The 13,426-nt window shown below is 42.4% G+C and overlaps 1 protein-coding gene across 5 annotated transcripts in view; it reads left to right on the top strand.

Moving 5' to 3' along the window:
* Positions 1 to 12,380: 12,380 nt before the first annotated feature.
* Positions 12,381 to 13,426, top strand: part of eif2b4 (eukaryotic translation initiation factor 2B, subunit 4 delta) — an 8,020-nt gene continuing 6,974 nt past the window's right edge. For 2 of the 5 annotated variants that reach the window (XM_015947153.3, XM_015947152.3), the window contains exons 1-4: positions 12,381 to 12,470; positions 12,869 to 12,906; positions 13,003 to 13,183; positions 13,291 to 13,426. The exon at positions 13,291 to 13,426 is cut by the window's right edge and continues 83 nt beyond it. In XM_015947153.3, the coding sequence (XP_015802639.3) occupies positions 12,449 to 12,470; positions 12,869 to 12,906; positions 13,003 to 13,183; positions 13,291 to 13,426 (377 nt within the window). In that variant the 5' untranslated portion in view covers positions 12,381 to 12,448. The other 3 variants (XM_054747878.2, XM_054747876.2, XM_054747877.2) reach the window with 2 other exon arrangements.

The following is a 13,426-nucleotide window of genomic DNA, read 5'->3' as shown; positions in this document are numbered from 1 at the left end:
GGCGGCGGAGCAGCTTGGTTGCCGGATCGCTGAGGCCACACTGGTCGAGGCGCTGAGCCCGAGGGAGCTGGTTGGACGGCTTGAGGCTTCGGGCGCTTTGGGATCCGGAACTGAGGCTGGGCTCGGGGTATTGCCTGAGGAAGGTTCGGCCGAGCCGGCAGTGCCGGTGAAGGCTTACGGGGAAGGCAGAGATGAAGGGCTTCATCCTCCTTCTTTTTGGCCTCACACCGTTGCTGCATCGATGCCAGGGCAGAGCCAAAAATGCCTTCAGGCACGATTGGCATGTCCAAAATGTCCTCCTTCTCTCTATCAGAGAGGTTGGTGAGGTTCAGCCAACGTGCACGTTCCTGAAGCACCATCATGCCCATAGCTTTCGCCGTAGCCTGGACCGCGCAGCGCTGCACCCGCAGGCAGATGTCGGTCAGTACGGTGATTTCCTCCCACACCTCCGGGTCCGGCTTCGTATTCATGTCCTCACAGAGCTCGGCTTGGTACGCTGAGAGCATGGAGGAGACATTCAAAGCTCGGACCGAGATGGCGGCAGCCTTGTACGCCCTCTCGTTCAGCGCCGACTGGAAGCGGTCCGCCTTTGCAGGGAGAGCGGGAGGCCTGGAGGAAGTTGCCGAGAGTCGTGGGTGCAGGTGGGCTGCAACCAGCGGTTCCATCGGCGGCATGCGAAGCATGCCAGCCCTCTCCATCCCCTCGAAGTCCAGCGAGGAGGCTCCTTGGACCGGAGACCTTGAGCTGAAAGGGTGTTTGTCCCAGGAGGACCTCACTTCTTGGAGAAGCTCCGGGAAGGCGGGAAGGAGGGGCTTTGCCGCCCTTGTGGCCTGAGGCAGCTTCTTACCCTCGTAGCGGGACCTGACAGCCTCAGTGACCACGGTGGGCCAAGGGATGTTGAGCCTGGTCGCAGCGCGTCGGCAGACTGACTGCATGTCCAGGTGGGCGGCCGGAGAAGCCGCTCCATCCCTGGGAGAGGACGGAAAGCTAGGCATGGAGGCCTGAGCGACGGGGAGAAAGACGTCGTCATCCTCGTCCTCCTCTGAAATGAGGAGTTCCGAGGTGTCCTCGTCGTCTCCGTAGTCCAACTCCAACACGTCCTTGACGGGGTGGCTCGGACCGGCCAGTTCGAGCTGTGAGCCCCAGCTGAGTTCGGCACACGGTTCCGGCTCCGGGAGGGTATGTTCGCTGGCGTCCCCAGGCGGTGGCCCAGGGGCCGGCAGGCAAGGGTCCTTCCCCGACAGGCTAGCTTGGCGCGCTAGCCGCCGGCGAAGGCTCTTCAGGGTGAAGCAGGCACAGTTCTCACATGACCCGGGGACTTCCAATGCCAGCTGGGCGTGTTCCAGCCCGAGGCAGCTCGAGCAGACCTTGTGCGGGTCTTTGCTTGAGATTTTGTTCCCACAGGTACAGAGGCGAGCTCCTGAGCCATCGACTCCTCTGGTGGGAGGAGCGGCTTCCATGTTGGCTAACTGGTGTGTTAGCAGAGAGCGAACAGGTGCACTGGAGTGTGAAGCTGCTCGTTATGCCCCGAACCTATGGTGAAGGTCAGGACAGAAGGACGGTAAGTTAACGTTCGGCGACGGAGAGAATATTAGAAGGCTCCGTCTGTGAACAGTTGAGCTAACTTACCTCAGAGATAAGCGACCACCGAAGCGAGAAGAGGTGATTGAATAGTGCGTGCGTTGGGACGCTTGCTACTTATAGTAGCATGGGGACGCGTACGTCACGGTCACTGGCCAATCAGGATTGGCGTATTGAGATAAGTGCTTCTGAGGAATCCGCGGAGGGGCGTATCCCATAGTGAGACATCGAAACGAATGTTAAGAAAGAGAACATGAAATATGGTTTAAAGCAAAAATGCTTCCTATTGATGAGTGTGTTGAGAACACTAAGGTGTGGGTTTCAAATGATGATGGTGATAAAAATGACAAGGTTGTTGATGATATAAACCCTAATGACAGTGTTTCAAATATCAGTAAATATTCAAGTCACAAAAGTGGTCTAAGTAATAAATCCAGCAGCACATCAGTGGCAGCTGTCATGGCTCAGGCAGACAAAGCAGCACTTCTGGCTCGTGCTCCAGAATTAAAGAAAAAACATGCATTGGAGGAGGAAGAATTGATGTTGAAGAGGAAAAAGGAACAGCTGGAACTGGAAACAGAAATTGCTGCATTTGATGCAAAACTGGCTGTGTTGCAAACTTCAGGAAGAAAAGGTTTTTCACAAGGATCGAGCAATGGCATGAACTCTTATTTTGAAAGGGAAAAAGGGAAAAAGGCTCATGATGTTTTAAATCCACTGGCAAAGGAATATCAACCTGGAGCATTGAAAACAACTCAAACAAGTGCAAGGCAGCTATTAAAAGATGTGCAACCTACAAAAACAAGGCAATGGATTGAGGATTCCTCAAAATATCTGCATCGTCGCCAGGAAGAGGACAATATTCCAGAAACATCTCATCTTTTGACTCATCCTTTAACTGTTCAACCAATACACCAGCCACAAAGCAATAAAGACGTTTCTGAAGATATACTGAATGTCATGCATAGACAAAATGAAATATCAGCAGCATTGTTACAGCAGCAACAGTTGACCTCATTACCACCAAGGAATATTCCTATATTTGAAGGTGACCCTCTTCAATACAGAGCCTTCATAAAAGCCTTTGAACAAGGAGTGGAGAAAAAGACAGGAAAGGCTGATTGCTTGTATTATCTTGAGCAATTTACAAGAGGACAACCACGTGAGTTGGTACACAGTTGTCAGCACATGGCTCCGGAGCGTGGCTATACAATGGCAAAGGATTTGTTACAGAAACATTTTGGAAATCAATATACGATTTCAAGTGCTTACATGGAAAAGGCTTTTTCCTGGCAACCCATGAAATCAGAAGATCTGAAAGCACTACAAGCCTATTCCTTATTTTTAAGAGGATGCAGTAATGCCATGGAAGATCTGCAACACATGCAGGAGTTGGACATGCCCGTACATATGAGAGCCATTATTGCAAAGCTACCCTTTAAGTTAAAGGAGCAATGGAGGACCAGTGCTTATGAAATAATGGAATCAACCGGACGTCCAGCATGTTTTAACGATTTGGTCCTGTTCATTGAACGTCGTGTCAAGAGTTTGTCAGATCCATTGTTTGGTGAAATGCATGACCCAATCTCTGGTGTCATTGGGACAAAGGCTGTTACCAGTTTCAGAATACCATCCTGCAACAGAGTAAAAGGAAATGTTGTTGCCACCACAGTAACCTCAATGGAGGTGTCAAAAGGAAATAAAGAACCAGCATCCGATGAGTGTCTTTATTGTGCTCACATACATCCATTGGAGGGATGCAAGAAATTTAAAGAAAAAAGGCACAAAGAAAAGCTCTCATTTCTGATGGAAAAGGGGATTTGTTTTGCATGTTTGTGTACAGGGCACCTGAGCCGGGATTGTAAGGCCCGTCTAAAATGCAAAGTTTGTGGACACCTCCATCCTACTGTGCTTCATATAAAAAGAGAAACACCAGTTGATACAGTGGATACTTCCAACAAGTTAATTTCCCCCAAAACATGTGGACATACAGGGGCCGGTAATGAAAAGTGTGTGCTGTCTATCTTACCAGTAAAGGTTAAAAGCACCAAGGGAAATCAAATAATACACACCTATGCATTTTTGGATCCGGGAAGCTCAGCCACATTTTGTACTGAGCAGCTGATGCAAAGGTTGAATGTTGCTGGTCGGAAAACCAGCTTCCTGTTGAGCACAATGGGGCAAAAAACAGTTATGCCAGCACACTTACTGAATGGTTTGGAGGTATCTGGCCTACACAGTGACGACTTCTACAGTCTTCCTGAAGTCCTCACACAAGTGAAAATGCCTGTCACTGTTGATAACATGATGACAAAGGAAGAACTGACAAAATGGCCATATTTATCAAAGGTCAATTTTGCAACCATAACAGCAGATGTGGACTTGCTGATTGGAACCAATGCGTCTAAACTGCTGGAACCCTGGGAAGTCATTAATAGTTGTGGAAATGGTCCGTATGCTTTTAAGACAGTATTAGGATGGGTGGTTAGTGGTACACTGAATGGTAACAGTGATATCTTAAAAGATGAACCTCTCACAGCCGCAGTGAACAGAATTTCTGTGTGCAAATTGGAAGAAATGTTGGCAAACCAATATAAGCATGAGTTCAACGAGAAAGTCGTGGAGGGGAGTGAAATGTCCCAAGAAGATCTCCAGTTTATGGAAAGCATGGATCGTTCAGCAGTGTTGCAAGGGAAGCAATATTGTTTAAAGTTACCCTTTAAAGACAAAGAAGCACTTTTACCAAACAATCTTGCAGTAGGCAAACAAAGGATGCCCGAACCAGTTTTGGATACATCACTGGATTGTAATGATCAAGAAGTGAAGAAGGAGGCAACAGTGAACACCATTAATATTGGTCATGACAATAGTCCTACAGACCAGCTCATCTTGTACTTCTCTGACTGGAAGAAGCTCAAAATAACAGTTGCTTGGTTTTTGAGGTTGAAAGTCATGTTGCTGGCCCGAAGTCGTTCAAAAAAGCAATTGCAGGATCAGTCAAAGCAGACCACCAGTCAAATGGTTACAAAAGGAGGTGCTTTGACATTGGATGATTTAATGGAATCAGAACTTGCAATAATTCGTTATTGTCAGCACCAAAGATTCAGCAAGGAGATTCTTTCTTTGTCCTCAGGAACAAGGATAGTGAGTCGACAAAGTTCAATTTATAAACTGGACCCAGTTTTGGAGCATGGGTTTCTGAGAGTGGGTGGAAGATTGAGCAGAGGATCAAATCCTGAAGAAGTTAAACATCCATATATCCTCTCCAAAGACCAGCACATCTCTACTCTCATCATCCGACATGCACATCAGAATCTAGGTCACAGTGGACGGACTCATACACTGTCAAAGGTGAGAAGAAGATTTTGGATTACAAATGGAAATTCAGCAGTAAGAAAGATCATTGGTGCATGTAGTTTTTGCAGCCGTTATACTGGAAGAACAATGGAACAAAAAATGGCTGATTTGCCAAAAATTTGTATTCTTCCTGATTTGCCACCATTCACCAACACAGGAGTGGATTACTTTGGACCTTTTGAAGTAAAAAGAGGAAGATCTACATGCAAGAGGTATGGTGTTATCTTCACCTGTATGTCCAGCAGAGCCGTTCATCTGGAAGTTGCTGCATCATTAGACACTGACGCATGTATAAATGCTATAAGGCATTTTATCAGCAGAAGAGGACAGGTGACACATTTGACGTCTGATAATGGCACCAACTTTGTTGGTGCACGAAGAGAACTGAAGGAAGCCTTGGCAGCATTGGATCAGGACAAGATTCAAGGAGCCTTGTCACAGGTTGAGGTACACTGGAGTTTTAACCCACCAACAGGCTCACAACATGGTGGTGTGTGGGAACGCATGATCCGTTCAGTGAGAAAGGTTCTCAACTCAGTACTACATCAACAACGGTTGGATGATGATGGACTTCATACAACATTTTGTGAAGTAGAAGCCATTTTGAATGATCGACCAATCACAAAACTCTCAGACGATCCCAACGATCTTGAACCTCTAACACCTAATCATCTTCTTCGTTTAAAGCGTAAACCTGCTTTTCCACCAGGCGTGTTTGAACCTAAAGATCAATACATGAGAAGACGTTGGAAGCAAGTACAGTATCTTGCTGACATTTTTTGGAAAAGATGGATCCATGAATACTTACCTTTACTCCAAGAGAGACAAAAATGGAATGCAAGAAGAAAGAGTTTGGTCCCTGGAGGTGTGGTTGTGATTATGGATCCTTCCGCTCCACGTGGCTCTTGGCCACTTGGGAGAGTTCTGAAAACCTTTCCAGATAAGAATGGATTGGTACGTTCAGTCAGGTTGCAAACAAAAACCAATGTTTTGGATAGGCCAGTGACAAAACTTTGCCTTGTTAATGAGGTATAAATTGACCTTGGTCATTATGGTTGCTCCTACTCTTATTTAATTTAAATTGTTATTGACAATAACAATTAGGGGCCGGTGTGTAGGAGCCAAATATGTTGTATCCTTTTCTTTGGTCTCGATGTCTTAATTGATATGTGGGCGTGTCATTGTTACTGGTCGGAATAAAGGTAGTGATGTCATTGTTGGTGTCAGGCACTATTCCGGAAGGGCAAACAGGTTTTTGAGCGCTGTGGCGTGAAGACGTTTGAATGGGAAAGTTAGCAATTACTCCTATCATTCACCTGGAATGCAATCAACATTAAACAAGCATATCATAACAATTCCACGCTTAAGGCTGTTTTTTAAGTAATTTAATTAGTCAACATCGGATCAACACAGAGCGTCAACCAGGTCCCGGTCTAGCAGCCTCAGGAGTTCGAGTACTGGACTTGACTTCTACAATCCCTTTGTCTTTTGTGGACTCCTAAGACCAAGGGAGTTTTTGAGGAATGTATGGGTATGTTTGTGCCAATAAATGCTCTCCAGAGTCCTCAGCTCGGTGTGAGAGGAAACTAGCTTCTGACTGGTGTGGTTGATTCTCTCTCACCCTTTGCAAAGTGTCACGCTTTGCAAAGTATGTGTTTGTTGTCTGTTTAAGGGTTGTTTACAATTTACCAAATTATGAATCTAATCCCTCTGGGTGTGCTTAGTATTTCTTTGAGGAAATATGGGAGTAATATTAGAAATGACCCAACAAACAGCTAATTATGCAGTATTATTATACCTCATCAGTGAAGTGTTGAATCTAAATCTGCAGCATCTGGTCCGTCGTAATTTGTTGCCTGAGCAGACCCCAAGTCCATGGTTTTTAGTTCTTATGGGAGAGAGATTTGTTACACACTTTAACATTGTCACAGATTAACTTAAATAACAACTTAATGATTCAGTAGCTTCAATTTAAAGCACAGGTTCACTGAGAAATGGAGAATACTGTTCTTGGTTTAGCGTCCAGGAAACAGCACAGAACGTCTTGTTAGTAGAAGCTAACTGTTAGCATTAGCAACTTCACCACACAGCAGAACTCTTTTAGACGTATGTTATTTAAGGAGATTAAATACCAATGTTGCAGAGCAAACAGAGTCAGTGGTAGAGTCGTGTTTCTGTTAGCCAATCAGAGGAGAGATTTCCGAATATCAGGAAACAAGAGTCCAAATTCTGGCATCTGAAGCTACTGTCTTTTCCAGCTGAATTCTACGTGCTCAAACAGGCGCACCTGAGCTCCCAGAGTACAACTTACAAGGCAATCAGTCTTACTAGAGACCACTGCAGATATATTAAAGATATGAGTAAAGTTGACCTTTGACTTGATCTATACATGAAAAGGTAGAGAAATGGTACGGAAAACAGGCCGGGATCGCTTGAAGCCACACCTGTGGTGGTCATTTAACTTGAATATACACCTTCACCCATGGTAAGTGGACGTTGCACATGTCCCAAGGGACCAGCTACCCAAAGTTCTATTAGTGTTGGACGGGCTGGAGCCAAGCCACGATTACACCTTGTGTGTTTTATTGACCAATCTGATGTGTGTGTATCAAAGCGAACAACAGATTGTCCACACGGTTAGGTTCAAAACTGAAAGCCGTATGAAGCGACACAGGTCAGCATCCTGAAACACCGAAAATAATACACACACACACACACACACACACACACACACACACACACACACATGTATATATATATATATATATATATATATATATATATATATGACTCAGAATATCATCCAGATAAAGTAGCATTTCCTTTGATAGAAAATTAAGATTTGAAACAGAGACAGAAAATTCCCCACTAGCTGATTCAGCATACGCTCATCGACTCAAACCTGTGGTTTGCTTTAGAGGCAGGGGGTGAGACGGTCTACGACCCTGCAAAAAATACAGATCTCTCAGCAGGGGGTAATCTTCGGTATGTAAATGAGACTTTTGACATTTAGCTTAGCTGGCTGCAGCTATGAGCCAAATCAGTGACTGATTTACTAACACTATAAAATATATAATGTTAGAAACATGAATGCATATAGTAAGGATCAGACTAACGAGGTCCTCTGAGTGAACCGAGGTTTACTGGAAAGTGTGAAATGGAAAATCAGTCTGATGGTTTGGTGAGGAAGAGGAGAGCGGCAGAATTTACCACCAGTGAAAATCCCACCTACCCACTCACCTTCACTCAGGGAATTCCTTTTTATTCCGATGCCAGTCAAGACCTCAGGTGAGAACATTTTAAAATATACGAAAAAAGCTTTCATACATGGAATATGAATTCAGTATCGAATTATGAATGATTACATTTTATTTTTGTTTTTAGTTCATTTTGTTTTTCAACCATTTTCCCCGATAATAAAAGGAAGACAGAAAAAAACCAGCAGAGTTTAATATATTTTCATTTTTTATTTGCATATTCATTTGGTGGTTAAATCTTAACTTACCATCAATAAAAATTGAATTACTACTACTAGTAGTACCATAATAATAATAATAATAATAATAATAATAATAATAATAATAATAATAAAAATAGTATATATATATATATATATATATATATATATATATGTGTGTGTGTGTGTGTGTGTGTGTGTGTGTGTGTGTGTGTGTCTCATAATTATGACTTAGTATCTCATTATAATGAGATATTGTTCTGCTATTCCCGGGGCAGATAGGCCCCTAATGATGTTTCCTTGGATCAACTGAACTCATCGCATTGTCTCTTTTTGCTTTTATTTATGGGGGAAGGACGGTAACGAGGGTTATGTGGGGTCTGTTTAATCTGTAAGGCACTTTGAGTTGTATCAGTTGCATGAAAAGTGCTTTATAAATAAAGTTTAATTAGATTTGAATTGAGATAACTAAGTCGTAATTATGAGATCATTTACATTTTTTATATGAGTGGTGGGAATGGGCTTCCACAGTAAATGAAGCAACTCTCTAAGATAAACTGTAATTTTTGAGCACTTAATGAAAATTTTAAAGCTGAAATTTCTAAATCATGGTGATATTTTCAAAAATTGCATTAAATTATTAAACTGTGTTTTGTTGAATAAAGTATTTAAGTTTTTGTTTGACAGATTTGGTGACAAACACAAATAACTAGATTACAATCAGAAACGGTCTGGAGGAAAACAGTTTCCATTAATGTTTTATTATTAACATCAGTAACATAAACACATTTTTACATTAAACTTAAATAATAAAAACTGCTGCACATATCAGACCTTTGCATCGCAATACAATCACACAAAGGAGATGGTTAACCACAACTTCCTGTGACAAAGCAGTCTGCACTTGTATTACATGATGATTATTTTAGTGTAACAGCTCAATTTTATACGTTGACACTCAGAAATTCAGCTGAAAATAAGATTCAATAGAACTGTACAAAAACAGAATCTGTCCAGTTTCCGCCTCCATCTGATATTAAAAACAATGACCATTTATAACATGACTAACACTAAAACCTTCAGCAAACCAATACTGAATCAACTACATTTTAACAGGAAGTAATGTCTGCAAAAATGTCAGTTTGGTTTGCTTACGGTTTGCTTTAACCATCATCGTCTCTATTTTTTATCTATAAAATAGTAATTATATATATATATATATCTCATAATTATGACTTAGTATCTCACTATAATGAGATATTGAGCATTTGATAATGTCTGCAGCAGTATTGATGCAAACTAATCCCAAAAATAAAGTGAGAGTAGTTTTCTTTCTTTTTTTATATTTATTTTTTTTTTGACTCAAATTGTATCTCAGTGACAGAAATTCCAGAACAAAAATAACTCTTGTAAAAGTTTTGGAATCCAACAGTAATACAGAAAAAGAATTTTGGAACATTCCAAAGCAAAAATCACTGCTGACCAAAATCCCATCTCACAATATCAAAAATAAATAAAAAATAGCATCAATAAATACATAAATAGATAATGTGTTGACTGATGAGACAAAAGTGGAACTTTCTGGAATGTGTGTGGGCCCCTGTACATGTGGTGAAACATCATACCACAGTCAAACATGGTGGTGGCAGTGTGATGGTCTGGGGATGCTTTATTGCTGCTTCTGGATTTGGACCACATGTTGAAGCTAACTGATGGAACCATGAATCTTGCTCTTTTCCAGAAGATCTTGAAATCACTGTGTCAACTTTGAGTTGCCGTTAATGGAAGAAAACTCTCCATTATGTGCGAAAGCACTTTGAAGAATTGTACAAAATTCCACTGATGAAAGAGACTCATTACTAGTTGTTGTTGCTGCAAGTTTTTTTCCCTTTAAATAATAAAACTATAATTTAAAAATAGTGGTTTGCATGAACTTGTTTTATTTTCCTGTTCCAGTTAGGAAATATTTAGGTGTAAGGACTCTTTCACAGCTCTTTGTTGCCTCTCATGTCAGGGCAAGCACTGAGGACATCTATAAAGGCTTAATTTCTGATTTTCTCTAAGAGTCATCAAGTTAAAACATCTCCTAACGTGAGCCGAGTGAGTTTCTGTTTTCTGGCGCACATTTGGAAATTAGACAACACAAACAAAGATGTGGAGTATGGAAAAAAGAGGCTTCAAGAGAAGGAAGAGCGACCCCTGCTGACCATTTAGTTACAACAGCTGCTGAAGTTGTGGGAAAAAACGATTTGCTGTTCTTTACAATTCTCGCAACATGTTTTATTTATATAATGTTTTCAAAGATAAAGTGTACCTTTCATATTACAAGAAAAAGCTTTGAGAAACAGTAAAATGTTTGTGGTACAAGTAAGAGCTTCCTGTGGTTTTATCAACCAGAAACCACAGTAGCTGCTTTGATGCTTCCTCTGGCGTGCACGGAGCAAGCCTAGTGTTTTGACTCGAGCCTTTACAATATTCACAACACACATTTGTTATTTGTGGGTGATTTTGGTGCTGGCCATTAAATCAATGTAATCCCTACATTTGTAATTGGCAGGCACAAGCATGCACCCACACAAAATGTACATCAAAATGAGCAAATGTTGTTGTAAAATATTAAATACCATAAATCCTCTAATACAGGCCCGGGCCTGTATTTGACTCAAGCTCATCAAGCTCCAGGCTTTTATTGGAAGGAGGGCCAGTATTAGAGGCAGGCCTCTATTTCTATTTGAGCAAAATGAACTAATGGTTCGCTGGAGTTTCTGACAATTAAAATTGCGCCCACATTTTCAAAGTTAATCACATTTCTTTTAACAACGGTAGTTTCTGCTTCAGCCCTCTCCCCCCTCCCCCTGCGCAGTGGCCGCAAACTCACTGATGCGCCTGCAGCCTCTCAGTGTTCCTGCTGCTCTAAACATTAAAATAATTATTTCATTTTCTGTTCCTCACTTCTGATGACCTTCAATGGTGTCTGTTTGCTGCAACCACCAGGTACAAAAACTAACTTTTCTGTCCTGTATCTGTTTATTATCTTCCTGCATCTCCTCTCAGTCCTAAAGAGAAACTGCTACCTGGGTTCATATATATTCACCTTATGAGTTACCTTTGAACTGCAGTTCTAAAAGATCTACCGACCGCAAAAACAGCGGAGTGCTCGCCGGCCGCATCAGTGATCGGTGCGTCGGGAGGACAAGGTGATGCGCCCCGCTCCACAGCAGCGAAACACATCAGGCGCAAATAAAAGACAGAAAACATTAAAGGAAATGAGCCGACATGAACGATCGTGTGTCGGTACCGACGTTCTGGCACAGCGCGTTGCCCCCCCGACGCGCAGGAGCTTGTCACCTGCTGACAGCAGGCTGCTGTCTTTTCCGAGGGCTGCATCTTGCCGGTCATTATCACGTGACAGCGACTAGTCGATGACAGGCATAAAAAGTCACTATAGTGAAGTCGACTAGCTCATACAACCCCTGCTGCTCCCCAGAGTGTTCTGCAGCATAATCAGCACGTTCTCTTTGAACTTGTTTTCAAATTTTCGCCTCCTCTTCGTCTCCGCACGGTTAAAGTTACCCTCGCGGTCTACCACTGGCAAATCAAAAGTGAGACGGATTACAAAACCCCCCCCCCCCCCCCCCACACACACACACACACACCCCGTACCTGCTTGTTACCACAGTCCACCCGGCCACAATAAAATACCGGCCATTATTCACCTCTGCCGGCTCCGACACCGGCCAAAATATGATACCCGGCCGTTAATTGAATACAGGCTAATATTAGAGGATTTAAGGTAAATAAATAAATTTAATTTAATTGTAATTGTATTTTATTTTATTTTACTTTATTTTATTTATGGGAAAAAAGTTCAGGGGTGCTAATAACCGTGTCTACAAACCATCGACATATAAATATACAAACGCTAAAACTTTCTCTTAAGAGCTGCTTTAGCTTGATTACAGATGCACCACATCTCTGGTTCCACAAGGAGGCGCTGTGGTTTTTCAGGCAGCGATCCTGCTGTAGCAGAGGAAGTGAAGCTGTGTCGTAAAGATGGCCGACACCGGAGTGTCAGGTGAGTTTAAAAATGTGTAACAGATGTGCTTTGCTCCATTTTCCTGCTGTTATTTCTTTTTTTCAGCAGGTTTTAAAAATGATTTTTTTCAAAGAGGTAATTCTTGGTTTTAGGTATTGGGTTATTGCTTCCGGGTGGTGTTTTTTCCGCAGAAGTGAGTGCTGCTAACATTAGCATACCAACAGTTAAACAGGAGACATCGTAGTGGTCTTGCATCATTTTTACTAGTATTGGGTTAAATAGAGTTGCTACATTTTTTTTCCCTATTTAAGTGTTTTGTAAAATCGCTCATTAGTAATTTACCTCATAAAAGCTTAGTGATAAACAACGAACTTTATATTAGCTGGCTCATATATTATTTATCACCTGTTATGAGTCACAATCTTCCATTTTCACAGATGTAAATGACAGACAAGACGACATTGAACGTGCAAAGGTTTGGTCACTTCCCTTGTTACGTCACCAGTCTGAGTGTTCATAGTTTCGATAATTTCTTCTAATTTCTGCTTCTTTATTCTCTGTCACTAAACAGACTGAAGGCAAAGAGCTGACCAAAGAAGAGAAGCAGCGTCTGAGGAAAGAGAAGAAACAGCAGAAAAAAAACAAAGAGAAGAAAGATGAAAAGGCTTCACAGGGAAGTGAGAAAGAAAAGAAGTCGGGCAGCTTAGCTGCTGCAGCTCCGCAGCCCCCAGCGAAGTCGACGACGGTGAAAAGTGTGTATTGTTTGGAATTTTCTGTGATTTTTGTGAATATCCAAAATGTCCCAAAGCCTTCTCTGTAAATAAAACTTCAACCACACATCTGTGCCTGCTGTCTTCAGCTCCCTCAGCAGTGCCTGCTCCTGCACCAGTTTCTGTGCCTTCCTCCTTGGAGGCCCCTGCTCCAGTAGACAAGCCCTCTAAGACTAAAGCGGAGCTGAAAGCTGAAAGGAGAGCTCGACAGGAAGCTGAGAGGGC

Source organism: Nothobranchius furzeri, chromosome 2, assembly GCF_043380555.1.
Source record: "Nothobranchius furzeri strain GRZ-AD chromosome 2, NfurGRZ-RIMD1, whole genome shotgun sequence".
NCBI classification, from domain to species: domain Eukaryota; kingdom Metazoa; phylum Chordata; class Actinopteri; order Cyprinodontiformes; family Nothobranchiidae; genus Nothobranchius; species Nothobranchius furzeri.
This window is presented reverse-complemented; position numbering and strand designations above follow the sequence as displayed.